Below are 27,836 nucleotides of genomic sequence, written 5' to 3' on the forward strand. Positions count from 1 at the left end.
CCAACTGGCGCAAATTGTACAAGACCAAGTCATTTTAACTCGCCTTTGTCACTACTGAATATCATCACTGCGCGAGTACACTTCTTGCCACCGTTCCATGTTCGCACTTCGGGATGTTGGCGCGATCTTTCGCGGCTTTCATCCTGCTTATCCAGACTCAACGAAACTGCACCTGCATGGTGCAGGACTCGCGCAAGTCGCTTTCTGTGAGCATCAAGCCCAATGAAGAGTTGCCTCATCCTGTGCCGGCTTCTGTAATAAGTTCTCGCCTCAATTCTTCCATGCACTGTGCACTCAACCGCAGAAAGCAATCTTCTCGAATGTACCATGAGACTTTCGATGATCCCTCGCTGATTTGTTGACCTTCGCAAGGCTGAGCATTCTTATCGCCTGAGTCACTCTGCGGCCAACAAAACGGACTGGGAGTCTTCTCACTGCGACACAGATGTGCGGCGCAACCAGACTAACAATTCGCAAGAATTGGCCCCGCCATGCCCGATGCCTTCGGCTGGAGGTGAGGAGAAGCCAACAGTTACTCAATTATGCAAGAAAATAAAGTGCGGAGCAAGCGGGGAAGTCTGCAACCGACGCTTGTTGGGAACGCTTATCAACATGATATCCGACCTTGTCATTGCCCACTATCGTCTCCGACTTGCGTCTACTGTATAGATCTGCCTTAGTAAAGCCTCGTCATGGGTCACTCACATGCTCTTGCAATATGTAATCCACAGGTCAACATCCTTATCTCATTATCTAATCCAGAGCTCCGAGAAAAGTCCAGTGGTCAGTGACATGGTCAATTGTGCATGTACACTTGAGTGAAGCTATCAGAGCTTTTCGTCTGCTCATGAGTATATTTACTCCCTCGCATTCCGGTGTCAGAGTTGGAATATCTTCTACCTCTTTCTGAACATAGTTCTCCTACAAGCCATCAACATGCCTATGCACAACAAAGTCCGCGTCGCTGCCGTTCAGGCCGAGTGCTGCTACTTCGACCTCCAAGCTGCGGTAGAGAAGACATGCAAATTGATCGTTCAAGCTGCATCCAAGGGTTGCGACATGGTCGCCTTTCCTGAAGTGTGGATTCCATGCTATCCGGGCTGGATCTGGTAAGTGGAAACCATTAAACAAGTCATGAATTCTACTAAGCCTGTGCAGGCAACGACCTATCGACTTTGAGATGGTCGGAGATTACATGAAGAACTCTTTGAAGATCGACTCACCAGAGATGGAACGCATCTGCGCTTGCGCTGGCGAGAACAGAATCTCAGTCATGCTCGGCTTCTCCGAGAACTACGACAACTCCTTGTACCTCGCTCAGGCTTTCATCGGCAAGGACGGAAAGATCAAGATGAACCGCCGCAAGATCAAGCCTACCCACGTTGAGCGTACGCTCTACGGTGATGGCAGCGGTGCCTCGCTTCTCAATGTCGTTGACGAACCAGGTGTTGGAAGAGTTGGCGGGCTTTCGTGCTGGGAACACTCTCAACCTCTGTTGCGTTATCACACCTACTCTCAGGGTGAAGACATTCATGTCGCCGCTTGGCCCCCGATGAACTATTACAAGTCTTTCCCGGAAGGCTCCGCTCTTTGGTCACAGTGTCGTGAAGGTAAGTCCAACAATCAAGCCACAAGAGTGTAGAGTACTGACTAATTATGTATCAGGTGCCCACAACCTCTCCACAACGCATGCCATTGAGGGCAACTGCTTTGTCGTTCTCGCAAGCTCCTTCTTCACTAAAGAAGGCGTCGACAGAATGCAATTGGGCGACGGAAAGCTTTACCATATCGGAGGTGGTGGTTGCGCTGCCATCATCGCACCTGACGGCAGAAAATTGACTGAGGACCTTGGTGAAGAAGAGGAGGGGCTCCTGATCGCGGATTGCGATCCTGATGAGATCCTCAAGGTCAAAGCTATGCTTGACGTTCACGGTCACTACAGCAGGCCTGACTTGCTTTGGCTCGGTGTAGATTACAGAGAAAAGAAGCAGGTCAGAGCAGAAGGTGCCGAGAACCCTCTCCTCTCTTGAGTGTATGCAGACTCTGTGGGAGCATTTGTGACTCGAAGTATCTAGGTAGCAATCTAGGCGCATCCCAGGAAAAACAATTTGATCCCCAAAAAAAGTTCCGTGCTCAAACTCATTTGACCTTACAAGGCCAGTCGGACACTAAGGAGTAGGTCTCCTGGAGCCGATGAGTATGACGTATCATGGAAGCCTTAGAGATATACCTGTGAGCAACAGTTGTGCTCTACCCATTTGCTGCCACAGTATGATGTACCGGGCGAAGAGCTCGTCCAATGTGGAACTTCCATAGACAGAATGCACGAGAATGTCACGGAAGGCGAGAAGGTGGTCTTCTTGACTGGTCTTGGTGATAAGTCCCTATGATCCTTCAATTATTCTAATCCTCAGATATTACACTATCTCGAGGCATTCATGAAAGGACTTCTCTCTCTGATCCTGTGGCCATATAAAACCAATACCCAAGGTGTGATCGATAGGGCAATCGCAATTCCACCTAATAGGCTGGACGCGCCTGCATAAGTCATACCGACGTACATCTGCTTCGTCACCAACGGAAAACATCCACCCAGTGCGTTTCGACAAAAGCTCTGGGCGGCGATGGCTGAACTAGCCCACTGGCCATACGAATCCGCAAGATAGTTGAAGACGGCGAGATAGACGAAAAATATTCCAGCGCTAGCTACGCCGACCCCTACGGTCGGTGCAATCCAGTGAATCTCCGAGCGACAAGTCCAACCGAAGATGAAGAGCCCAATCGGCAGCAGGAGTCCCTCCGCACACACAAACCACAATCGGGACTCGGGCGAGTCTGGGAGCAGCTTGCGCTTTCTTGCCGCTATATCCTGATATATGCCTATGGAAGTCGCCAGAATTGTGCCGATACACGAACTTGCAAAGGTAGAGTCTGCTTGAGAGAGGGTAAATGCGTAGCGATCTTCGAAAACCAGCGGGACGGCGGATAAGCAGATGTAAAGGACTGACCAACTGAAAGCTGCCCAGAGTGAGAAAGTGAACACTACCGGATCCTTGAACAGCAGGAGAAACGGTCGAGTCACCGATGATAGAAATGTCTCTGCGATGCCTTTCCGTTCATCGTCTTCTCTGACCTTCCAGCGTATGTGCGAAACAGACTTTTCTGGATACTGCGAGCTGGCAGGCAAGTAGAACGAAACAGAGGCATTGCTTTCTTTGCATTTCCGATGCCATTCGTTGAGTAGTCGAGCCTTCTTGCGAAGCATGACAACTTGACGAGTTTCCTGGAAGAACACAATGACAACGACAACGATGGTACCGTTCACGATGGTCTGCATGTAGAAGATCCAACGCCAAGTCGAATATTGACCAATGAAACCACATATCAGAGGACCGAGGCCGATTCCCAACACAGCTGACCCCGAAAAAAGCGACATTGGAGTGTTGCGTTCTTCAGAAGAATATATGTCGGCTATGAGGCCGCCAATCATGGTCGAGAAGGTCGAGCTGCCAACGCCAGCCAAGAATCGTGAGACAAGAAGTCTAGATCAACGAAATCAGCTCACAGAATATGTATGATGCCCAATTCAACATAGACTTGCCCTCCAAAAGTATTCGTGACGGCACAACAAAGAGTCGTCACTACGTATAGGATGCCAGTCGCAGTGAAAACCGGTTTGCGGCCATAAACCTCAGAGATTGGAGCCAGTGCCATTGGTGTGATGGCGAATCCTACTGTGAAGATTGTTACCCCTGTCAATGTTTCGACCCGGCCACGATCGAATTCCCGAGAGATCTGATCAAGTCCTGGGCTGTATGAACTAGGGGCAACAGAAGCAAAAACTGTAGCCACGCAAGCGACAAACATGGTGAAGTTCTTCCGAGATGCTGGCCATGATTGTGGGCTAACTAGACGGGCGGCATCTTTGTGAACCTTGATTGCCTCCTTGTTGCATTCTGCGCTGCCAAAATTCTGGAGGGTGGGTAGTGGTGTAGTGAAATCAAGGTACCTTTCCTCTATCCCATGATCATCTGAACCTTTCTCGAGTTCACCAGGGTGAGATGTTGAAGAGATCATAGCAAGAGTTCCTGTTCTCCACTGGACAGGCTATGTAGACGAATGAGGCTGCTAATTCAAGAAAGAATAGAAGCAAGTAGGCAACCGAGAAGACTCCAATATGATCAACCTCTTTTGGTCGTGAGCATGCTTGCTCGGACCTCATCGCATCATTGCAATATTCTGACGCGCGCTGACAAAGCCCTGAGAAGCATCTTCATTCTGGGACTAATAATTCTCGAGTTCGATCAGATTCGGTCTTGCGTCTGAATGAAAGTCTCCAATTCTCCAAATCTTCCCCCTCACCCTTGCACGTTGGGACGTCCGCCACGCACGCTTCCCCTCACGCCAAGCCAGTGCGAAAAGCTAGATGGTTTTTCGTTCACCCCAATCATGCCGTCCCACTAACGTTCACGTAATCTGAACAAACCCGTCCCACGTCTCCATGTATGCGATGAAGTTTGCGCTCAGACCCTGCTCTTTCAGGTAGTCTCTCGTAACGGGCAATGCTGGCGCGTGATACTGGTGATCCATCTCCACTCGTTGTGGAAAATCAGATTGGAGAATAGCGGCTTTGCCTATCATGACAAAATCGCAGCCTGCTGCAAGTGCGTCGGCCGCATCTTGCGCCCCAAGGATCTTGCCGGACACACCCAAGCGCACAGACGATCGAGGCAGGTCAGTAAAAACACTCAGCAGTGTCTGTCCTTGATACGGGTCATCTTGCGCAAGCTTTCGAAAGTCCCAAGGAGCAAGGTCCAAGTAGTCGATTTGCTCTTCCTTCATTGCCCTTGCTGCAACGTCCCGAATGTCTTTCAAGTGTAGGCCGTGGCGCTCCATCGAGAGACGGAGTCCAATCTGAAAATCGGGACGGCATGTGGCTCTAATGCGATCAATGACTTCGAACAACAATCTGGCGCGGTTTTCCAGAGAGCCTCCGTAGCGGTCGGTGCGATAGTTGTACGTGGGTGACAGGAATTGGCTCAACACCCAGCCGAACGCGGCGTGAACTTCGACGCCATCGAATCCAGCCATCTCGGCGCGCTTGGCTGCCCTGACATAGTCATCTCGAAGTGTTTCAACGTCTTCGAGAGAGAGTGCGCGAACTCCCATCTCCGGAACAGCGGATGGACCAACGGGATCAGATCCAAGTGACTTCTGAGCTCGCGCGCCACCATGGTGAAGCTGGACAGACGACGTAGCCCCATTTTCTCTGATCATGTCGGCCACCCGTTTCAAGCCTTCCAGATGTCTGTCGTGATAAATGCCCAATTGTCCTGGGAACGTCTTGCCATCCGCATGAACATTGGCTGCGGCAGTCATGATCATCGAGAAGCCGCCTTTGACGCATTGTTGTAGCCAATGTTCATCCTCTTTAGAGACTGTGCCGTCAACGTTACTTTGCCAGTTGGTCAAGGGAGCCAGGATCATCCGGTTCTTGAGCGACGGGCCTCGTTTGAAAGCGAGAGGTTTGAAGAGATCGCAGACAGCCATCCGGAGTAACAATTATGGAGGGGCAATTTCAAATTATGAGAGCAGAAAGAGATGAGAGTCTAACAGGAGAACCCAATCAGGAGAAAGGTATTGCAAGAAAGAGACCTCCTGTAGTCACGGATTACCTAAGCACAAGCACTATCGATATCACCTCCAAATATGCCTTATGCATTCATCTTATGTTATGTAAGCCTTGAGCTTGGTTTTTGTTTTTGTATTTTCAGTTTGGCTTCTCTATCATGTTTGCAAAATGATGCAAACCATCGCCGATGCACTGAACAATGGGCCACATCTTGTTACTACGGAAAATACCTGCCCAGATTCTGAGAATCGTCGAAGCCATACCTTGAGACTCGGCAACTGTCCTGTCTGCTCCCGAGCCATCCGAAGCTAGAGACTCGCGAGCCTCGCCAATCAAGAATTCAGTCCATTTGAATATTTGCTCTTCGAGGTCTGTGGCTGTCAGTGCGATTTTACTAGGAAGGAGTGATAGACTGACGTGAAAGACCTCGATTCTCCCCAGGGGACTCCAAGACCCGTAGCCACTGGACCAAAAGGACGGCACATTCCAATACGGCAATACAGTGTTGAACACTCCAGAAGAATGTCTGATGATGCGACACGTAGTGAATTCCCAGTCGGACAACAACATCGAGGCTGTGGGCAGAGTGAAGAAGTGGGGATATCAGATCTTGACCGCGGCAGGGAAGCGGTGAGTTGTACAGAGCTAGACCGATCGCAACAGGGTCGCGTGTCTGTAAGAGTCGGAAGGGCCCAAGGTCTACTTGCAGCCGGACGTAAGCCAGTGCCAGGAATGTCGCTGAGACGAAAGACATGGGACCTTCTGGATTAGTTGGATCGAGGCTAGCTTCGGGTGAAGTCTGCCACGCAGCCTTCCAGCGCTTGAAAGCTTCTCTGAAGTTGTTAGCGGCTCGTCATACTGGAATCAAGATTGATTTGCACGCACTGCATGATGCTAACATCTTCTGCCCTCAGCTTTGCTGATTTGCCGGTCGTGGGGACGAGTAGCCAAAGCATTTGGAGCCGCTGAATCAGAGCATGCATGAGCACATAATTCGCGAACGGTGTCGGCGTGGCTTGGTTTGCAGCTATCCTACTCCCCTCTGGATCGTCAAAGACCAGAAGAGAAGACAAAGCTTGTTGGAAGGTTGGCGGATGGTGCCGCCTCGAGGCTCTTTGCCTATGCCAATCCAGCTCACTGTCCGCGCTCCACTCTGCAGACGGACAAGGCATGTTGAGATGTACTTCACTTGCCGTGATTGTGGGCGGAAGGTTATATGCGATACTTTGAAGGTTCAAAACGCAAAAGGCTGTCATTTTGATGCGACGCTGAAACTCACCTTCAATCCATTCGGGCCAATTTAGTGGGGGAGATTCAGAGACATCCTCAACAAGGCCATTTTCTCGACAACAGCGAGCTAGAAGACCCTGTAAAGCAAAAGACTCACGCAACAACGCTGCGTCTTTCTGCCAGGAAGCGAAACAGAGCAGGAACATTGTGGCGCAGGCTGTGTGCATACGGGATCGACGAGCCAACGGATCTTCAGGCCATACGGGATTGGCGACTTGCATGGAACGCCCCTGCATCAACACAGGCGGTACTGCGAGGCGAGCGTCCGCAACATCACGTCCTGCTGTCATTAAAGTCTCTTCTCGGCGCCGCATCTGCTCGAAAACCAGGGACCGCGATACGTAGAACAACTTAGCACCAGCCTTGGACTCGAAACAATACTGCGCGCCTACGGCGCAGATTGCGAGAGAAAGTTCTGGTGCCATGAGATCGAGCCTGAACGTTGGCAAATGTAGAACAGGAAATGAAGGATGAAAGCCGCTGACAAACGCTTCAACATATCGGGCGAGAGTATATCTCGAGGGCAATGACCATTTCCCAAGCACATCGCTGAATTCATCCAGATTGGCCGCGAGTTCGAGTCGTATCTCTTCAGTAACTCGCCAGCCGCAGCGCACTCGTCTAGGATCAACAACCAAGCTATCTTCATTACGATCAGCATAATTCTCATGTATAATCGAGCAAGCGCTGGTTGTACCTGCATGATGCTGTAGACCTCTGCTTACAGTCGCTGAGTGAAGAGGACTTGTGGCATCGCGCGGCATTTCCGGGGGCTGTTGCGGAGTTGGTGGGAGCTGATTCGAACCGTCGCTCGGTCGTCCAGTGTTGTGCTGGCGAGACGAACGAGGATTCTGGTCTGGGTCGACTGCCGGTTGCTGAGCAATGCCCCAACCGAGGTTCAAGCCTAGATTGCCAACGAAATTTGAGAAGTCATTAATTTCAGGAACATCAGCAAGTTGATCGAGCTCGTCTGGGCAGATAGTCAGAATCGGGGTTTCGCAAAGAATTACGTTGTCGAACCTGGTACCAGATGGTCAATGTGGGTGAAGTCAAGCTCGCCGCTGTCACCCATGAAGGAGTCCAAATCATGGGGCAAGAGGTCAGGCGGTGCATTGGGAGGGTAAGTGGGGTAAGGATGTTGATGATCAGTGGATGAGGTACATGAATGATCAGCTGCTGGAGTGTTGTCTATCTGAATGCTGCCGCTGGCGGAGTCTGGTGGGGACTGCAGGGAACCAGATGCAGCCGAGTGTACCAGGCGACTGTGACGAATCAAAAGATCGCGGCGAGCGAAGCGACGCCCGCAACCGCATACATACGGCTTTTCTTTTGTGTCTGAGGTGAGCAATCAGTATATCTCAACGAACGTGTATGCTGGAGAGGAACCGCACGTGTGCGAGAGTGCCTTTGGAGGTGCTCGAGTCGCGCGAAGTTACGATTGCATACTCCGCACAGAAAGCCGCGGGGCTCATCCGGCATGACAGCTGTGAGCTCTTCAGTGCCGCCGTCTTCTTGCGCACGCTAGCTCAGGTTTGCAAGTTGTAATCTTCTGCCTGTCGTTGAGATGCGAAGAAGAAGACGAGGCTTTCAACTACGAGGTGCACTCCGCAGGCGCGATCGTGGCCCTCTTGGCGTCTCCGCACCTTAAACTGGTCGCTATCACGACTGTCGTTAGTTACCATCTTTGTTTTGTCACAGGGGATTTTGTGATATAAGATGCCCGCGACAACACTACATTGCTGCGCACTACGATTTTGGTGGTTCAAAGATGCCTGGCACCTTCGACGTCGATCATGTGCTGTCAAAGCTTAGTGACAAAGAGAAAGTCGCTCTGCTCTCTGGTGCGTAGGCTAGGCCACCAAAGGGACATGGAATAGTCATCGACTGACGTGTCACAGGAATCGACTTTTGGCACACTTACCCTTTGCCGGAACATGGAGTCCCTTCAATCCGCTTGTCGGACGGCCCTAATGGAGTCAGAGGAACTCGTTTCTTCAACAGTGTACCGTCTGCTTGTTTCCCGTGCGGTACTGCATTGGCAGCCACTTTCGATCAAACCTTAGCAGCTGACGCTGGCCGCTTGATGGCCATGGAAGCTCACGCCAAGGGGGCCCATGTGCTGCTTGGTCCCACGATCAACATGCAACGTAGTCCGCTTGGCGGTCGAGGTTTCGAGTCGTTCAGCGAAGACCCTCTGCTGTCAGGTCTACTTGCGGCTGCCGTCGTCAATGGCATCCAGACTGAACCTTACGGTATCGCTGCTACCTTGAAACACTTTGTCTGCAACGACCAAGAACATGAGCGCAACAAGGTCAACTCTATCGTTACCGACCGAGCCCTCAGGGAAATATACTTGCTCCCTTTTCAGATCGCCATCCGTGATGCCAAGCCTCGCGCAATCATGACTGCCTATAACAAGATAAACGGCATTCATGTCAGCGAAGACCCAAAGTTCCTTGAACAGATCCTCCGGCAAGAATGGGACTGGAAAGGGCTTATCATGAGTGACTGGTGAGTGCCCCTCGTGTCTCTACCTCTCCCACTGCTGACCTACCATAAGGTTTGGGACCTATTCTACTGCCGAAGCTATAAATGCAGGTCTTGACCTTGAGATGCCGGGACCTACTCGTTGGAGAGGCGAAGCTGCCGCTCTTGCAAGCGCAACCAACAAGCTCTTACCTACTGCCTTAAACGACCGCGCCCGCGAAGTGCTCCAGCTCGTCAAAGACTCCGCAAAATCATGCATCCCCGAAAATGCACCAGAATCGACTGACAACAACACTGCGGAGACCGCAGCACTCTTAAGACGATTAGCGTCCGAGTCGGTCGTTCTTCTGAAAAACGACCAAAGCATTCTGCCCCTGTCAAAGGACAAAAAGGTACCTGCGCAAGTCTCTGTTAAATGAAGTGGTTGCTGACTCGTCGCCTCAGACCTTGATCATCGGACCTAATGCAGAGGTAGCGCGCTTCTGTGGCGGCGGTTCAGCTGCATTGAGACCATATTATGCCGTGTCTCCCCTTGAGGGAATCAAGAGCAAGATCGGCAGCGAAAACGTTTCCTACACACTTGGTACCTATGCTCACAATGAGCTGCCAGATCTTGGCACGACGTTATCTCCAACTCAGGACAGCACTACCAGAGGTGTCCGATTTTTGGCTTACAATCAACCGCCGGAGACTCCAGGCCGCCAATGCGTAGATGATCTTGTTTTTGAGACATCCAGCATGATGTTCATGGACTATAAGAACTCACAGATAAAGGACAAGTTATGGTATGCGGATATCGAGGGCTTCTACCAGGCGGATCGTGACGGCTTCTTCGAGATCGGCGTTTGCGTCTACGGCTCCGCCAAAGTCCTTGTCAATGGTGAGTTGATTGTTGACCTCACTGAACGTCAACAGCAAGGTTCGGCTTTCCTTGGATGTGGGACAGCAGAGACAAAGGGGCTTGTCCCGATGAAGAAAGATCAAACTTACCACATCAAACTCGAGTTCGCCAGTGCCCCAACAAGCAAGTTGAAACCTGCTGGAGTGGTTTTCGGTGGCGGAGCTGTTCGCATTGGCGGGGCGTGGCAGATTGACAAGGATGCAGAGATACGCAATGCCGCAGATTTGGCAAGAAGCACCGATCAGGTGGTACTTTGCATCGGACTCAACATGGACTGGGAAGGTGAAGGGTTTGACAGGGAACATATGGGGCTTCCTCCTTTCACCGACCGCCTGACAGAAGCAATCTTGGAAGCAAACCCTTCGACAGTCGTCGTTCTGCAATCCGGTACTCCTGTAGCATTGCCATGGATCGAGAAAGCATCCACCATTCTTCAAGCTTGGTACGGCGGCAATGAGACAGGCAACGGCATTGCAGATGTTCTCTTCGGGGACGTAAACCCAAGTGGAAAACTCCCTCTGAGCTGGCCGAGACGCGACCAGGACACTCCAACTTATGGTAACTTCCGTAGCGAGGCAGGACGCGTTCTATACGGCGAGGACATCTACATGGGCTATCGCTGGTACGATTTGCGTGACTTGGACGTGGAATTCCCATTCGGTCACGGTTTGAGCTATACCACTTTCCTGTTCAAAGACCTCAAGATTTGCAAGGACTATGAGACACTTGAGGTATCGCTGACTGTCAGCAACACTGGGACCGTTTCTGGTGCCGAAGTGATTCAGGTTTACGTCAGCCAGAAGAATCCATCCATCAAACGTCCAGTCAAGGAACTGAAGGGGGTGACCAAGATTTTCCTCGATAAAGGGGAAAGTCAGACGGTCACAATAAGTATACCGCTCAAATATGCGTGTGGATTTTATGATGAATGGATCGGTAGCTGGGTATGCGAGAAGGACACATTCAAGGTCTGGGTGGCTCCTAGCAGCGACAGTGCTTCAGACAGAGCATTGAGTGCTGACTTTGCCCTTGACCACGCGTTCACCTGGAAAGGTGTGTAAAGTAGAGCTGAGGGAATACTCAACTTGGAACAAAGCATGAAGACAATTTCCTCAAGATTATCAATGGCCTTTGAGGCCAGCTTTTCCATTACCCTGTGCCATACCAATAACCTCACTTTCCCTGTAAGAATATGACGTAGTGCCTGCTCCAATCGTTCCAGGGGAAGTGATCGATCTCGAAACTGCCGTGGAATATCGTGGGGGCTCTTGTGTTGCTTCGACTCGTGTGAGACTCGGAGGCCTGTCATAACACGGCCGCGGTACTCCCTATCACGTCCTGCAAGCCCGGTAAGCCTTTCGCCCATCCGTCCTCACTATCATCCAAATTGAGATTTTGACAAATCTTGCCACGCTTATCGAGTCTTCCCCCCTCCGTTAGTCGAACTTGTTGTTCGACGGACAGTCTCAGATAGCCTTTATCGAAAGAGCTCACGTAGGACTAAGATCTAGGTTTCTGGTTCAGCTCAATCTCCTCACTTTCAATATCAGTGGCTTGAGCATCCCCCGCACCTACACCATCACCTCTGATTACCCCTATCTAGTATCATGCCCCGCTCTAACGGTAGACGCGGAGGTCCCTTGGACAAGGGTGCGAGCCCGGTTTCCCCACTGGGACGACACCACTGATACAACACGATCCAGACAACGCCACTTTCATCGGATGAATTCCGCTGATTCTGGAGCAGTTCTTGCTTTGTTACCCTCGGACGACTGTATAGTACCTGGGGCATCTTGGTTGCTAGAGCAAGAAGGCATAAATGCTACGTCCCCCCATCTCATTACTTCTGGTTCTGCAGGCTTACCTATCACTTCTTCGTACTTGTCCGTTCTCCACAACAACTATACATATCTTGCCAACATGCCAGCTCTAAGTGAAGTGCTTCCAAAGAATCCTGATCGCTGGTACAAGCAGACTCATCTTGTACGACTCAACTTCTGCGTTTTTTCACTCTTCATGTTCGGTAAGATCGATCGTCCCAGACTTTGTCAAGATTCGCGGCATCTGACATAGTTAGCTTCTGCTAATGGCTACGATGGCTCATTAATGAACGGACTCCAAGCATTGAAGCAATGGAACCACTTCATGAACTCACCTGCTGGTGCTTGGCTGGGTTTTATCAACGTCAGCTACTGGATCACCGTTGGTCTGGCAAGTCCGGCTGTGGGCTGGGCCACTAACAAGTATGGCCGCAAGCCGCCCCTCTACTTTGGATACGTGTTTCTACTGATCGCCACCGCGATCCAGACTGGTGCTAAAGATCCCGCTATGTTCATCACAGCTCGTTTTCTACTCGGACCTGCTACTGCCTGCTTTGGAAACGCAGCGCCTCTATTGGTGGCCGAAATTGCATATCCCACCCATCGTGGAGTCGTCACCGCTTTGTTCTTCTGTGGATTCTACGTCGGTGGCATCATCGCAGCTTGGACTGTCTTCGGCAGTCAGTACATCCTAGGCGACTGGGCCTGGAGATGCCCTTCCCTGCTGCAGGTGATTTGTCCTCTTCTGGCGCTGCCTGGCTTGTATATGTGCAGTGAGAGTCCTAGATGGTTGGTCTCTGTGGGTCGAATTGCAGAGGCTCGGACCACACTTGCGAGAATCCACACTGGAGGAGCCGATGAATCTTCGCCTTTGGTCAGTTTCGAGCTCGCAGAGATTGAAAAGACGATTCAGTCAGAAGCAGACGCTCAGGTCAATGCAAGCTACACTGATATGCTCAAGACGGAAGGAAATCGCCGCCGCTTGCTGATCACATTGACGCTTGGTTTCTTTACTCAGTGGGTTGGCAACGGAGTTGTCTCATACTACCTGGCACTCATGCTCAAGACCGTTGGAATCACCAGCACACGCGATCAGACTCTGATATCGGCCTGCCTCCAGATCTGGAATCTTTTGCTCAGCGCGGGCGCCGCTCTGTTGGTCGATCGCTTGGGAAGGAGGTTGCTTTTCCTGAGCTCGTTCGTGATCATGCTCGTTAGCTACGTGGCAATCACTGGCTTATCAGCATCTTTCGCATCGACAGGCGCCTCTGCGACTGGCTTGGCAGTGGTACCTCTACTTTTTATCTACTTCGCTGGCTACGACATTGCCCTGTAAGTTATTTGTACTCTCAGCATGCAATTTCCAACTGACCAACAACTTAGCACACCCCTTCTCATCGCTTATCCTGTTGAAATCTGGCCATATCACCTTCGCAGCCGTGGCCTCAGTCTCGTGTGGGTTACAGTGGTCGTCGCAGTTGTTTTCAACACCTTCGTCAACCCTATCGCTCTGGCCGCAATTGGATGGAAATACTACATTGTGTTTGTTGTGGTTATTCTTGCATACGGTATCACTGTGTTCCTCTGCTATCCAGAGACTCGCAACCACACTCTCGAAGAGATCGCCATCATATTTGACAAAGATGATACAGTGCTGCAGGGGTTGGAGATGGACTCATCAGAGGTCACGATCAAGGATAAGGGGGCTGATGTCAAGATCACTGACGTCTGAAATCTATACCAAAAGGTGGAATGCAGAGAACGTTTGTGATATGGAGAGTCTTCGACCAGCCGGTTGAATTGTAAGGAAAGTAGAACATAGTGGTATCAGGCTAGATCAAACTGACAAGCATCGAGGCTTACACATACCGCCTGTATCAAGCATATCAAACATCTTTGGGAGACTCATCGAGTTCAAAGTGATCAGTACTAACAATGGAATTATTGTAGTGAACAACCACCCCATCTAGAATTATCCCATGCTCTGACCGCAAGCATGGAAACTGCGCTCGTACATTCCGGCTCGTCGCTGTGAAAGAAGAGCTCAAATTATCATTTCCAATGCTAGTAGGTGCCATCGACTCTGAATCCGGACCGGGGAGATGATTCGTCTCTGCAATCTAGGCAGCGAGAGATCTTCTCACTCCGCACTATACGTAACCGTCAACAGTTCGGAGATCGATATTCATAGAACGACCCTTCGACAGCTGCGATTTGAAAGTGCCATCTATCTCCAGCAAGATGACCGTGAAAGCGAGACGGCAGTCATACGAAGGCACAAGCATAGAGTGGCGTCTAGGTTTTGACTTCATTTGTACTCATTTCGAGGTCAAGAAAGCGACGAGGAAATTCGTTTCAAGCTATGAAGCCGGAGAAGGGTTCTGAGCTTCAGGTCACAAGTCGCACTGTTCAGTGCGGTATGTTTGTCTGGTAAGATGAATGCAAAAGCTGTTACACCAAGACAAACCTCTACGGTGGTGAGCCTCTGGACAGCAGTTTCTTGGTGAGATTTTGCTTTTCAAGCTTTACGCGCAGGGTTTAGGTCACATCCTTGTCACGCGTTCCCCTTTGGGTTACCCCGCAGCGACTTTGTAACATGTCTGCATGGCTTATGTGCATGGGTTTATTGATCTCAATCCAAATGGGGAGAAAGATCCGCAGCCAAGTACGTCCTATCTGGGGTGCTTATAAGGCCGACAACATCGCTGACCCAAGCTTTGTCATACTCTGCCGTCTTATCATCCAGCTTTCACTCTTCGATTAGGGAGACAAATACTCCGCCTCACCCTGTGTCGCACATTTGTGTCACTCAATAGTCCAACACTGTCAATACCATACATTCTGACAGACCCCAAATTGTAGCTCGTACACCGTCATAATGCTGTTCAGATCGCCGCATCCAGACGTTGTCGTTCCAAAAGTCAGAAAACATCTCCGATGCTCAACTGGGAGGAGGCTGACTATTGAAAAAGCTCGGTCTTCTCACCTGGCTATTTCCTCAAGATGAGCCAGTCTCAGAAAGTCCCATCTGGATTGATGCTGTCAATCCGAGCAAGTCAATAAGTCCAGCAGAGTTGTTGATGTGGGCCAAGAGAATAGGCGTTGGGTTGAATCAGTTGGGTGTCCAGCCGGGCGAAATTGTGCTCATATACACCCCGAACCACATGTTCGTCCCTGTAGCCTACGTTGGGATCGTTGGAAACACTCGAGCTTTCAGTGCTATCAACCCTGTCTCCACAGTCAATGAGGTTGTGCACCAGCTCAAGGACTCTCAAGCAAAAGCTCTGCTGGTCCATCCGAACATGGTAAAGAATGCCATCCTCGCCGCTGAGGAGGTTGGTCTGCCCAAGAGAAGTATCTTTCAGTTCGACGACGAGTATTGTGAAGAGGTCGACGGGATCAAAGACTGGACAACGATGCTAGGCAACCCTCAAGAAGCAAAGACTATGCAGTGGAAAAAACTAGGCACGGAGTCCACCACGACATTGGCAACAGTAAACTACAGCTCTGGTACGACCGGTCTTCCGAAGGGAGTTCGTATAAGCCACTTCAACTTGATTGCAAACGTGCTCCAGAGCATAGCTTGCCTATGGCCCCATGCCGACATCAACCGCGGCCAAGTGGTCCAAGAACGCTGGCTCGGCTTTGTTCCTTTCTACCATGCTTATGGGCAGATGTTTACCACTCTCCTAGCCTTGAAGATGAACTTCACTGTCTACATCATGAAGCAGTTTGTCTTTGCCGACTATCTGCAGCATATCCAGGACTACAAGATTTCTCATCTGCAAGTCGTGCCGCCGATCCTGGTGATGATGATCAAACGACCTGAGACAGCTCGATACAATCTGAAGAGTGTGCAGGGTATATTCTCTGCTGCAGCACCTCTATCTAGCAAACTTCAGAGTCTAGTCGCAGAAAAGTTCAAAGTCGACATAGTACAAGGTTGGGGCATGACGGAGATTACTTGTGGCGGAATCTTGCAGCAGGAAAGGGATGACGCAGACATCGTTGGTCAACTCTTGCCCAATCACGAATGCAAGCTGGTCGATGATGGGGGCAATGAAGTCGGTTATGACACACCCGGTGAGATCTATATCCGAGGTCCCAACATCTGTATGGGATATTTCAACAATGAGCAGGCAACAAAAGATACTATCACCGAGGATGGATGGCTAAAGACAGGCGATATTGCTATTGTGGACAAAAGAGGTTTCTTCCAGATTGTCGACAGGAAGAAGGAGGTGAGCGGAAAAAGACATCCCTGACTTCTGAATTTTCAGCTGACGCTTTGGAAGCTCATCAAAGTCAATGCGCTCCAGGTAGCACCCGCTGAACTTGAGGCTATGTTGCTCGAGCACAATGATATCGAGGATGCAGCGGTCACTGGGATCAAGCTCTTCGACGAGGAGTGGCCTCGAGCTTACGTGCAGCTCCGAGATCAAGCAAAAGGTCGAGTAACGCCCAGAGACATTCAAGATTGGTTAGCGGCGCGCAAAGCAAAGCATAAGCATCTTGTGGGTGGTGTCATGTTCGTCGATGAAGTGCCTAAGGTAAGACACCCGATTGATGCGCTGTTCACGCATGATGGTGATGGCAGACTTTTCATACTAATATGAAATTCAGCTTGCGAGTGGCAAGATCCAACGCAAAGTCGTGAGGGAATGGGCAAAGAGAGATATTTTTGCCGTTGAGAAAGAGCTGAATGGTAGAAGCCTGCATGCAAAGCTTTGATACCGATGTCGCATTAACTATGATAGTCTGGAGCCATGATCATCGTCTTAATTCTTCGCTGTGTGCACAGGACTATCACAGACCTGATCGATCTCGCGAAACCTCTGGCTGCGTCCCAAGCCTTTGTATCACACATCTTTGCCGCACCGCCGAGCCAACACGATTGGATTCTTGTTCCACGACAGCTCCTGTTCTTGTTCTCTACGGCAAGCAAGACTGAGAGAACGTTTCTCGCTTCTCGCACTGAGGAGAGAATACCGCTCTTTCGTTCTGATGGCTAACCTCAAAGAAGAAAAGCCGGAATCCAGTGTAGCCATGAGAATGCTAACATGACGACTGGTCGGGGTAGCAGCTCTGTGACAGACTGGGGGAGCTGAAAGAACGTTCCATCGGCCCATAAGAGCCAGGTGAGCAGGGTGCTGATTACCATACTCAGAAGTACACAAGACTTTAGTGGCGTAAGATGATTTGTAGAGAATCGCAGTATAGGTTGAGGTTGTTCATCATGTTGTAAGTTTCGGGTGAGATATTCCTTCGAGATGACTTTCCGGCTTTGCATACTGACGTTTGCGGCTCGAGACGAGAGGTCTAAAAATATTGTATGTTCGTTTGATTAGACTGTAGATATCTGGTCGATGGCCGGAGGGTATATCTGAGTGAAGAATGACTGTCGGTTGACTTTGTCATGTCAATGACACAATTTGAACGCGGGTTTTGATTTTCGAAAAGCGTATGTAATCCCAACCAAGCGAAGATTAGGGAACACAAAAATAGCATGTCGATGACTACATAACTCTCCAGATAAACGTTGCTCGAAGGGTTAAGCCCGAGCGGGAATAAGAGCTCGGCTTTCGGCACAAACCACTTTCTTAGCAACGATATCCGACTTCAGGCTTCTTGATGAAACCCATTCGTACCTGAGCAGACTCCCGATCAAGTTGACAAGGTCTTAAGATAATTCTCTCGATCCGAGTCTACACTAAAATCGACTGTACTCAAAGACGCCCATCGTCAGACTCCCCGAGCGGTCCCCGAAGGCAGGGATTGCTCGTTTTGCGTCTACAGACAAGTTGAGACCGCATGACCATGTTTACGGCTTCACTTGTTCTTTGAGGCTCAGAAAGAACAAAATTTGAGGAAGTGCAGGACTGCTTGGTGTTTCAAATTACTTATCAGCTATTCGTCTTCCTGTCTGTCGATTAAGATTAAGTCTACTGATAGCCACATTACAAGGTGACTGATGACTTGGACAGTCGCTATATGATTGTGTTCTCTTGATCAGAGTCATCTTGATTCAAACCATCTGCTCGGTATTCTCCAGGTCTGCTATCGTAACTTCCTGGTCTTCAATTGATTCATCTTTGGCCAGGATGATCTCTTGTTGGTAGTCCGACTCTGCATCCTTTGGCTCAGATCTTTCTGCGAGAGCGTCATCAGCAGCTTTGCGGTGTTGCTGCGACATGAGCCAGAATACTCTTGCGCCCCAAAGCTGTGCGCAGCTGAACAACAAGTGTAAAGTTGGCGTCAAAATTTTGAAGTCCAGCGTCCACTCTTTCCACACCGAGAAGAAGATCGAGAACACAGTTATGATTTCGACCACGGTACCGATGACCTCGAGGATTGCAGTTGCAAGAAAGATATCTGCGAGCAGCACGTGTTTCTTAGGCCAAGTGCGATAGGTAATGACAGCTAGATGTGGCCACAACTCGGCGAGAATATCGAAGATTCCTGCTCACGATCAGTTACCAATCATCAGAGGAAGGAGGCATCAACGAATACCGCAGAGTAAACAGAGCATAAATTCAAGCTCGGCATCCCGTCTATGTTTCGGATCTTGGAAGAGCACAGTGGCTGTTTGCGTGATGATTACAGCGCCGATGTGATGAGCAGCACTAATATAGCTGACTTTTTCCCGGTAGAACAACTCAAAGATGTACATTGAGGTGAACAGCTCAAAAACGCATACAAGGACATCACCATAGGTGACATTTCGGCTGCCGAAGGAGGACTGTAAGCTCCTGTGTCCAGACAGAACGACGATCGCAGGATAGACAGCAACGACGATCAAAGTCAGCTTGATGGTAGCGGCCACATAATGGTTGATAAAGCTCCTTCGTTGTGCCTGATCAAGGTGCTTGTACTGTTTTGTGAAGCGGATCACGAGAGGTTCGAGGATATAAACTCGCACAAGGAAGACAACCACGCAGCAGATCGTGAGGATGAGACCTGAATAGGGCACCAGTTTAGATAATCTCTTGTAGTCGTGGTCAATCTTTCCAAGACTCTCATCCAGTTCGGTGAGTACCATGTTGTGCGATAGTTCAAGGGATATTCGGAACGACGATGACGCAATATCGTATGTAGAAGCTCAATGAATGTATTTGATGATGAATAACGAGTGAATGTAGATCGTGCCACTAATTGGAAAAACGAATCATCTTGGACACAGGGGCATAAACATCATATATAGAAGCAAAGACTATGGATGACCGGCATGCGTGTCGTTTTACATTCGGTTTGTTGTGATGTTGAACGAGAAACAGCGCAAACGAGTGACATGCTCGAGGCTCACTTGAACACGATGGTATGAAACGTGTGCCTATACCAAATGTCATCGGAATTTGAAAGCATCCAATGAGAGAACGCGTAATAAGCAAGAATGGCTGTTGACGATGGCATATGGACAAACATGCTAAGCTTTCTATCCGGAGATAAGTCCAGATAAACTTTGGCAAGGGGTACGTGTTAGACGTTGAAACCAGGGGTTCCGAGTCCGTGACGAAATTGTGGATTACCCTCCGAGCTTTCGAACAGAAGACCATACGCCAGGTGTCGCTTCTCTATCGGGAGACCCAATCTTGCAGCACATCAGAAGGACCTGTAGGTAGTACTAGTATCTGCTTGCGCCGTAGGTGATACGTAACGTAAACACCGGTAATCTCGTTTCAATTCCCATCTCTCCAGCCTTCTTTATAAGGTTTGAATGCACACGCAGTCGCGTCATCTCACATAGCTTTGTAACGCGTGTCGCACCTGCTTGATTCAGTCAAGTCGAACGCTGATGCCAAAGGAACCTCGGGAAGCAGAATGGCAGAGACAGAATGAGGAACAATGCTGTCGTCAGCGGTTTGTGGATACGCATAAGAAACACAAAATTAGATTGAGTGGTTCATGTGTTTGACATGTCAAGACCCTGAAACGTTCACGCATGCAAAGAGCGGGAATGATGACCGGGAATGCCGGCCCGAGGACATGACAGACGAGTCTTCCAGTTTCGGGAGGTCGCGACCAACATGAATATCACTGCTCGATCTGAACATCATGTTGTTTATTCAAAACATTTGCGAAAGTATCTGAAGCGATGTGCGAGGCATGAAGCATAGAAATTCATGCTTATCAGTTTTGGTTCTGCAGCTATGACTCTCATGACTCCAGCTTTCATTCTCAAGATGCGCATGAGAAGCCGAGAATCCCAATCGAGCGGGGTTTGCGCATACGTATTCCTCTTGGTAACTTGTCAAAGCATGACTACCCAACAATTTTGGCTATGTGCAAATGGTCGGCAGATCATTTCCGTATGGGACTCGTCTTCTTGATCTGAAGAGCTTGATGACCGTAATAGAAGAAGTGCCCATAGCAAGTTCCGTGAATGGGCGATGGATGCCGTAATCACCATGCCAGGTGCCTGCCGGAGGTGCCTCAGTTGAGTCACTTACGTACACTACAGCGACTCGTACTCGAAGCCTCAGGCCACTACAGTCCACATCTTACTAGCAGAAAAGAAGAGCTCTGTGTAGTGAAACTGTCACGGCAAAACAGGCAGCAAGACATTTACGCAATGATGTGCCGAAGTTCCATATCTGACGTTTCAAATGTCGATTTTTTCTGTATGACTGTAATAATGATGACTGTAAGAATGATCACAGACTCTTTGTTTCGCGGATGCTGCTATGATAGCAGAAATCCGAAGGCTGCAACGACAGCTCCCAGATACCCCAATCCCTGATTTACTCGCTGTATTGCGATCAGAACCTTCTGTCACTGATCCTTGGATGAACCCTTCTGACAGATTCCGGCTCGGCAATAGCCAGGCGACCTGATGCATCGTTGTGAACCATCGCGCCATATTTGACTTCTCTCTGACCAACTTCTCTGATTAGGTCTTTGACACCTGCATTCGCCACAGCCGGATGGTCAAGAACGGGAGCGCGGAAAGCATTAGCAATCTCGAATGGTCCTAAGGTGACATCGCGACCCAGTTGCCAATATCCCCAGTAGCTGGGCAGGACGCAAAGAACACAGACCAACATCGTAGCCAATGCAGCCCACATATAGCGACGTTCCGTTGCATAATGGATGCTTGAGCCGTATTGAGTGGCTCTGAACTTCTCTGTGAGTGTCAAGTTGTTGTTGTTGTAATTTACACCCCACGGATCAACAGCCAGAACGAACATGAGAGAATTGACTTGTAAGATTGTGTAGTCCAGCGGGTCCCGGTACGCAAAGTCACAGCCAGTAGTGCTGTTACGCGCGAAGTTGAAAGGCAACATCCCAACAGCGCCGGTTTGAGCCACGGAGAATCCACCTCTATCATAATGCATGCTGCTAGTCCCCGCAAGATAGCGATTGAGAGCCTCGACAATTCCACCGAGAATGGTCGGTGAGTCGCTAGAGAAGAACGTGGGATCCTCGAGCACATCCTTGTAAGCAACAACAGAGTAGTCCTTCAATTGATGCAGCTTCGAATCGTAGAAGGTTCCGTTCATGTATTGGGTCATATCCTCATCAGCTGTGTAGAGGGTTTGAAGTGCTTCACTCCAGTAGCCGACTTGGCCACCATAAGAAGTAGTATTGTAGCCAAGATACATGTTGGATACAGATATGGTGGAGTCAGAAGCCGACGTGTCTTCTATCGTGACAGGATAGCGAACAATGGCCGGCCGCAGCATGCAGCTATGACGAGTCATCTTACCAGGACAACTGGCAGAGCCGTCCCCGGTCGCTGTCGCGTTGGTAAAGGTGAGATTCATCTGAATCCTGGAGTAGTCGCCGTCTACTCCAGTAGCTCCATAGATAGCTTTGAAGTTGATGTCAAAGAGGGTTCGCTCGGCAGTCACGTTCAGAGACGACGAGTTGTCGGATTGGGATACAGCGATGGCTTCTTGAGAAACAGCCGTGCCGTAATCCATAGCAATTTCTTCACTTTGGCAATCAATACCAAACCCAGTACCATGAACGTCGAAGAGGCAGGTCCCCTCGCAGTAAGAGCCCGGGAGATAGATGCCGCCAGAGTGAGACCAATAATGAACGTCTGTGCCAAACCAATCTATGAAGGAAGAGACATTGCCAGATCTGTCTGCGAATGTCGCTGTGATAGGCATGGTATCGTTGACATACATATCGAGCGTGAAATTGCGAGCAGGATCAGGCCGGATCTCGGTGCCAGCAGCTTTCTGTAGAAGAATGCCATCAATGATGGTCAATTTTGCTGCAAGGGCTGCCAAAGCGATGAAGTTGAAGTATCTGCCATATAACACAACGTCTTTGATGCTTGAGCTGAATTGCCAGGAACGATGAAGTTCTTTGATGGTGGCTCCTCTGAGGGCTTTCCTCCACCATGTGATGGCGACACCATTTGCGATCGCCACTCCAAAGCAGATGTTCGCGATTCCATTGAAGGCTGAAAGGAGGACACTGGGTCCAATCTTTTCAGCCCAGTGCCTCTGTCTCTTGCCATCAGAGACAAGAAGGACTATGAGCGAGCTGTTTGCGCAGAGGATGATGATGAGTAATGCGATGGCCCCATTCCGAGGAAACCTGGCCCTCAAGCCCGTTCTCCATTGGGGATCAGGAAAGACCTGCTCTTCATTGTCGAGGCAGGCAGTGTTGACCTCTGGTATCTCTTTGCTCGTTGACATGTCTGGGAAAGTTTAGTGATGATGGGATCTTGCTCGCCAGTATCTGAGCGAAGCAGATTTATATGCCCAGAGCATGGCCAGATCAAGAGACTGTATGCAACATACAAGCTGAATTGAGTGGTCCATGGCCATTTTCCGGATTCTGTCATGGCTGTAAGTCATTTGCTGAGCGATCCAGAAGCGGCTTCATGTACAGGTGCTTCAGCTGAAGTGGAGTTACAGCTCGCATAAGGAACGCGATCACAGGTAACAAGATCCGTGAGGGTGTGCCTAGGGTTAGTACCGAAGCAGGATCGTAGATCCATGACAACACGTCGGAGTCTCGAGTAGACACACAAGCAGACGGCGCGTCGAAGTGGCCGGACTTGCCGTGCGCTTAAGCTCACATCGTGCATGGGAGATTCAGCTGTATCTAGAAAAGTATGAAGCTGAAACGCAGCCAAGCAGCAGGAAGTAGACACATGGCGCAAGTCGTTATAGAACAATTTGAACGTCATACTGAGCAACAATCCAGCTGAATATGCTGCATACGCTCGTGATGCATTCATGTCGCAAGGTGGCTCCTTTGGACGCCTCGATGGTTATCGCGTAAGAGCAGCAAACAGATTGACCAAGATCGATAGAGGTATTTTGCCATGCTGTAGGCGAGAACAAGAATGAAGAAAGCGCCATGCGGCAGCTTGACGTTCTGTAAGCAAGCACGTTCCACGGCTATCTTTGCTGCCTCTGAGCCGCGCTCGGTTCCCCACGACTCCACAAGCCCTCCTTCGCTCCTTCGAATTCTCAGAATCTTCTCTGCTTCATACTTCCATCTTGCATACAAACCTTGCAGAAGAAGTATGCAACTCGTGATCAGATCACCAGTATGGCTGAGCTCACATTATACTATAAGCGCGAGCATAGCTTCTTTTTGAGGACGCCTCTTGACCATCGTCACCACACCATCACTAGAACAAAGACTTGTTATAAATTTGTTTTCAAGTGGTCCATATCTTGAAGACTTAGTCACGGCATAAGACATCTATTGCGTATCCTCGGCAGACGCTCGACAAGATTCCTGAACCCCTTCGCAGCTCAGTCGGTCAGCCCGAGTGAGTGAGCCTTGCAGCTCGAGAGGCTCCGTTCGCCAGCCGCTTCTTCATCCCAGCTTCGGAGCGAGAAGCCTACTTTACACTCAGCAAGTGATTCAAGATACGGATGTGGCCGAGCATTAAGCATACTGCTGGAGGCTTTGGCGAGGCCCCTCTTGGGACCGTTAGACCGATTTGGACAGGTACGTACCAAGGGCAGCACAGGCGCGGCACGCGGGTCAGGAAGAAGCATACATTTTTGTGATTGGTTGAGCAGGTGATGTTTTCCATGGGCACCACGTGAGTACTGCATCAACGTAGCTGAGGTACATGCGATAGAAACATACTTACCACACTTCGCTTGCATATCAGCAGACTTGCTGTTCAATACCAAAGAGCAAGCAGTTGTTGACCCGCTGGCAGGTTTCTTCAGCTCAAAATAGGACAATGGTTTATCGAGACGTCTGGATCAACAACTCTTTCTGGGATGAGCTGGCACGCGAGCAGATCTCGTAAGCTTCGACACAGATAACCCAAAGTTGAACCACAAAGTCCTTGCACCAATATTGGTCAGACGATATATAGTCACTCTTCTTCGGCTCTTCTCTGATCTGCAGCATCCTTGTCTGAGATCTTGTTCTCTTCACGCCTTGCAGGAGTTCAGTCTGCTCCACATTCATCTGCCATTGGCACCAAAGTCTTCAAGCCAACAATCAAGCTGCCACCACCAAGATGGCCAGCGATGAAGCAATCATACCAGTCGAGATTTTGACGTACGGGGCTGTCAATAACAAGCTCAAGAACGACGTCACAGTCACCGCAACCGCTATTGAGTCGCCAGATTCGCCCAAACAGCGCCCGACCGTCCAACTGCAAGGCCGCCGCAGAACGAATACATCTCTGAGCCAAGCAGAAGTGACAAACACTGATCGCGACAACAGTGATGCCCTCACACGGCTGGGTAACCTCGTTAAAAAGATCCATGGTTTTTCTATCATCACACGATATGCCTTGTACGTGTTGCCAGTTGCAACACTACTGGTCATCCCTCTTGCACTCTTCGATACTGTCTATCAAGGCGCAAGAGCTGGAAACATACGTCTCCTTGGCCTTTTCATCTGGCTAGAAGTGGTCTGGGTTGGCTTATGGGTCTGCAAGCTATTGGCCAAAGCATTACCAGTCATCTTCCAAGGTGCATGCGGCCTAATCAGCACCGGCATCAGGAAGTACTCGCTAGTCCTGATGGCCCTTGAGATTCCGATCAGTCTGTTCCTCGCTTCTATCGCGAACTGGGCTACAGTACCAGTAATATGCTCCTTCGACAAAGGTCACTGTGGCGACCAATGGTTGAAGACGCTTCACACGGTCTGTCTGGCAACCATCGCGGTCGCTGCCGTCTTCTTGGCCGAGAAGTTCTTCGTGCAACTCATCAGTATCAACTACCACCGCAAGCAATACGACAGAAAGATCAAGGACTCCAAAAGACTGATCTCGATCCTGGACATCATGTATGACGCCTCCCGACAGTTGTCGGCACCTTTCTCCCATGAATTCGCCGAGCTTGACTATGACATCTTTGACCCTGACACTTCGGGAATCAAGAAGAAACTCGGTCAGGCAGGCTTCCGCACTACCGTCATCAACGACATCGGGCGTGCTCGCGACAAGGTCACCTCGGCTTTTGGCAACATCGCGTCTGAGATCTCCGGCAAGCACATCTTCAACCCCAATTCAGCACACTCGATTGTCATCGGGGCGCTGGAGACTCGCCGTGCTTCCAAGGCACTGGCACGTCGCCTATGGCTCAGCTTCGTGCCTGAGGGAAAAGATGTGCTCCTTGTAGAAGATATTCGAGAAGTGCTAGGACCCAATCAAGCTGAAGAAGCAGACGAGATATTCAATGCTCTTGACAAAGACTGCAATGGCGATGTCAGTCTTGACGAGATGATCATGCTCGTGATGGAAGTGGGTCAGGAACGCAAGAACAGAGCTTCGAGCATGCACGATATCAGCCAAGCCATCCAGGTGCTTGATCGAATGCTCGTCTTCGCGGTCTTCGTGGCCATTGCTTTCATCTATGCTGCTTTCTTTAGCAAAACCCTTGCTTCGAAGACCGCTCAGCTCTGGTCTACTTTCACCGGTCTTGCCTTCGCGATTGGAGGCACTGTAACAGAATTTCTTGGTTGCTGCATCTTCCTGTTCGTCAAGCATCCATATGACGTTGGCGATCGCGTTGACATTGACAAGACCGAACTCATTGTCGAACGTATCTCACTCATGTACAGCGTCTTCCGCCGCGTGGACAACGACAAGACCGTTCAGGTTTCTCATGCCGTGGCCAACACCCTCTGGATTGAGAATGTTTCTCGCAGCAAAGCGATGAAAGAACGCATTACCCTCAGCGTTTCTGCAGCAACCACCTCTGCAGACATCAGTGCTCTGCGCGTCCATCTGGAAGAGTTTGTAAGAGCGGCAGAGAATGCGCGTGATTACCAGTCTGGTATTGAGGTTGAGGTCGTTGGTGTCGGGAATCTAGACCACCTTGATCTCATGATCGAGATCAAACACAAAGTAAGTACTGTCACTTTTGCGGCTCACATTTCTTGCTAATTCTCTGCTAGTCGAATTTCTCGAACGAGGCTCTGCGAGCATCCCGTAGAAACAAGTTCATGATCGCCCTTCTGAGCGCCATCAAGAACGCAGGCATTGAAGCGCCATAAGTTCTAGCTCTCTAGCGTCCCAAAAGCCATAGTCATCCTCTGTAGATATCCAGGTTCAGCTATATCGTGCTCTTATATCTCTTAACTGTTCAAAAGTGCTCGAGCCTTGACTCTTGGTCGAAGTTGTATGAATTGCCGTAGCCACGATTGAGATACCCATCCATGATTGTTTGCTCAGAAACAAGTCTTTTTTGGATCTGTAGGTCGCTACCCTCCCGATCCAAGACGTTTTCTAAGTCTTTCGAGAATTCAATGGTCATCGCATTACTGCGAAAACACGTCAGCTTTGTGAGTCTCAGGCATGATTCGAGTTCCTTGGAGAGTCCTACCGAAACCACGGAGCGAAATGAATCATGGCAAGCATGACCCGCACATCATTGCTGAAATTGGGCTTTCCAGCATGCCAAAGTCTGAGATCGCGAATCACAATCGAGCCTTTCTTGACCTGAGGCTGGCAGGGGCCTCGTTCTTGCTTACGTTGTTCAAGCAGATGTTTGGCGATCCGCCCGCTGGCTCTGTCTCCCTGCTTGCCTTCCTGTGCGGCCAGAGAAGTGATGTTGTGGGTACCGAGCCATACTTCTGTGCTGCCGTTGTTGATGTCCATCTCGATCAGTGGAACGTTGACAACGAGAGCGAAAGGCGATTCCGGATGGTCGAAATCTGCGTCTGTGTGGACGGGTTGAGATTGCGGCGTCACTCCTGGTACAGGTGGAAGTGCGCTATTGCCGGACATGAACGTCAAGCGGGGTTTGGGGCCGAGCACAGAAGTCGTGACCTGTGTGGCCAAGGGGTTCAGAAAGATCGAGGGGTCAAAGTGGCTCTTCATCATTGGGGGGTCTTGCTGAATATTGCTGGTTGCGTATTAGACATGGCTTTAACGATCAGGAGAATGAAACATACCCTTTATTGTAGTTGAAAGGACCATCATCGCCAAGAGCTTGGAGTTTGAGGGCATCTTGTACCATAGTCCTGTTCAGAGCGTCAAGCTTAGAGTGCTCAATAACATCCTGCAATACTACAAGCCCATCACGGTGCAGTGCCCGCGTAGCTATTTCAAGATTGTGCCACCCCAGCTTCTTTGCAGCTAACTCTTCTGACGTGACAGCAACAGTGATGGGTGCTGAAGATAAGTTGCGAGTGAACTGAAGTTTCATGTCAGCCCGGCCACGGCGGGCAGTAGTGGCAGGAGCAGCCCTCAAGATCTGTCTTGAGAACATGTTCGATGATGAAACGACATAGACAACGGAACAAAAGCGAGCTGATGAGA

General features: G+C 49.9%; 11 protein-coding genes across 11 annotated transcripts; 5 read left to right on the forward strand and 6 right to left on the reverse strand.

The window, feature by feature from the left end:
* Nucleotides 1–942: 942 nt before the first annotated feature.
* M437DRAFT_59564 (carbon-nitrogen hydrolase) lies at nt 943–2,030 on the forward strand (the record flags this gene model as incomplete). Its single annotated transcript, XM_041023600.1, has 3 exons — nt 943–1,109; nt 1,159–1,610; nt 1,666–2,030. The coding sequence occupies 3 exons, from the start codon at nt 943–945 to the stop codon at nt 2,028–2,030; spliced, it is 984 nt and encodes a 327-aa protein (XP_040875403.1).
* Nucleotides 2,031–2,422: 392 nt separating this feature from the next.
* Nucleotides 2,423–4,077, reverse strand: M437DRAFT_59572 (MFS general substrate transporter; the record flags this gene model as incomplete). The annotated part of the gene is made up of 2 exons (XM_041023601.1): nt 2,423–3,542; nt 3,566–4,077. The coding sequence occupies 2 exons, from the start codon at nt 4,075–4,077 to the stop codon at nt 2,423–2,425; spliced, it is 1,632 nt and encodes a 543-aa protein (XP_040875404.1).
* A 390-nt stretch (nt 4,078–4,467) lies between these two features.
* M437DRAFT_88690 (NADH:flavin oxidoreductase/NADH oxidase) lies at nt 4,468–5,550 on the reverse strand (the record flags this gene model as incomplete). The annotated part of the gene is made up of 1 exon (XM_041028888.1): nt 4,468–5,550. One exon carries the CDS (start codon nt 5,548–5,550, stop codon nt 4,468–4,470), a length of 1,083 nt encoding a protein of 360 aa, XP_040875405.1.
* Nucleotides 5,551–5,779: 229 nt separating this feature from the next.
* On the reverse strand, nt 5,780–7,524 carry M437DRAFT_12667 (uncharacterized protein; the record flags this gene model as incomplete). The annotated part of the gene is made up of 3 exons (XM_041018670.1): nt 5,780–6,003; nt 6,050–6,465; nt 6,518–7,524. Coding segments are annotated over 3 exons (1,647 nt in total), but the record flags the coding sequence as incomplete, so codon positions are not given.
* Nucleotides 7,525–8,690: 1,166 nt separating this feature from the next.
* Nucleotides 8,691–11,371, forward strand: M437DRAFT_59425 (glycoside hydrolase family 3 protein; the record flags this gene model as incomplete). Its single annotated transcript, XM_041023577.1, has 4 exons — nt 8,691–8,763; nt 8,821–9,433; nt 9,483–9,801; nt 9,854–11,371. 4 exons carry the CDS (start codon nt 8,691–8,693, stop codon nt 11,369–11,371), a joined length of 2,523 nt encoding a protein of 840 aa, XP_040875407.1.
* Nucleotides 11,372–12,230: 859 nt separating this feature from the next.
* Nucleotides 12,231–13,862, forward strand: M437DRAFT_59463 (general substrate transporter; the record flags this gene model as incomplete). Its single annotated transcript, XM_041023584.1, has 3 exons — nt 12,231–12,333; nt 12,388–13,462; nt 13,514–13,862. The coding sequence occupies 3 exons, from the start codon at nt 12,231–12,233 to the stop codon at nt 13,860–13,862; spliced, it is 1,527 nt and encodes a 508-aa protein (XP_040875408.1).
* Nucleotides 13,863–15,008: 1,146 nt separating this feature from the next.
* Nucleotides 15,009–16,861, forward strand: M437DRAFT_59604 (acetyl-CoA synthetase-like protein; the record flags this gene model as incomplete). Its single annotated transcript, XM_041023605.1, has 4 exons — nt 15,009–15,050; nt 15,103–16,371; nt 16,426–16,680; nt 16,754–16,861. 4 exons carry the CDS (start codon nt 15,009–15,011, stop codon nt 16,859–16,861), a joined length of 1,674 nt encoding a protein of 557 aa, XP_040875409.1.
* Nucleotides 16,862–18,117: 1,256 nt separating this feature from the next.
* M437DRAFT_79095 (uncharacterized protein) lies at nt 18,118–19,169 on the reverse strand (the record flags this gene model as incomplete). The annotated part of the gene is made up of 3 exons (XM_041027106.1): nt 18,118–18,205; nt 18,256–18,589; nt 18,641–19,169. 3 exons carry the CDS (start codon nt 19,167–19,169, stop codon nt 18,118–18,120), a joined length of 951 nt encoding a protein of 316 aa, XP_040875410.1.
* A 1,717-nt stretch (nt 19,170–20,886) lies between these two features.
* Nucleotides 20,887–22,779, reverse strand: M437DRAFT_88696 (uncharacterized protein; the record flags this gene model as incomplete). Its single annotated transcript, XM_041028889.1, has 1 exon — nt 20,887–22,779. One exon carries the CDS (start codon nt 22,777–22,779, stop codon nt 20,887–20,889), a length of 1,893 nt encoding a protein of 630 aa, XP_040875411.1.
* A 1,802-nt stretch (nt 22,780–24,581) lies between these two features.
* Nucleotides 24,582–26,569, forward strand: M437DRAFT_59543 (uncharacterized protein; the record flags this gene model as incomplete). The annotated part of the gene is made up of 2 exons (XM_041023597.1): nt 24,582–26,420; nt 26,471–26,569. 2 exons carry the CDS (start codon nt 24,582–24,584, stop codon nt 26,567–26,569), a joined length of 1,938 nt encoding a protein of 645 aa, XP_040875412.1.
* An 89-nt stretch (nt 26,570–26,658) lies between these two features.
* On the reverse strand, nt 26,659–27,723 carry M437DRAFT_59496 (phytanoyl-CoA dioxygenase family protein; the record flags this gene model as incomplete). The annotated part of the gene is made up of 3 exons (XM_041023587.1): nt 26,659–26,836; nt 26,899–27,420; nt 27,470–27,723. 3 exons carry the CDS (start codon nt 27,721–27,723, stop codon nt 26,659–26,661), a joined length of 954 nt encoding a protein of 317 aa, XP_040875413.1.
* Between the last annotated feature and the right edge of the window lie 113 nt (nt 27,724–27,836).

This window comes from Aureobasidium melanogenum (assembly GCF_000721775.1).
Source record: "Aureobasidium melanogenum CBS 110374 unplaced genomic scaffold scaffold_33, whole genome shotgun sequence".
In the NCBI taxonomy this organism is placed as follows: Eukaryota; Fungi; Ascomycota; class Dothideomycetes; order Dothideales; family Saccotheciaceae; genus Aureobasidium; species Aureobasidium melanogenum.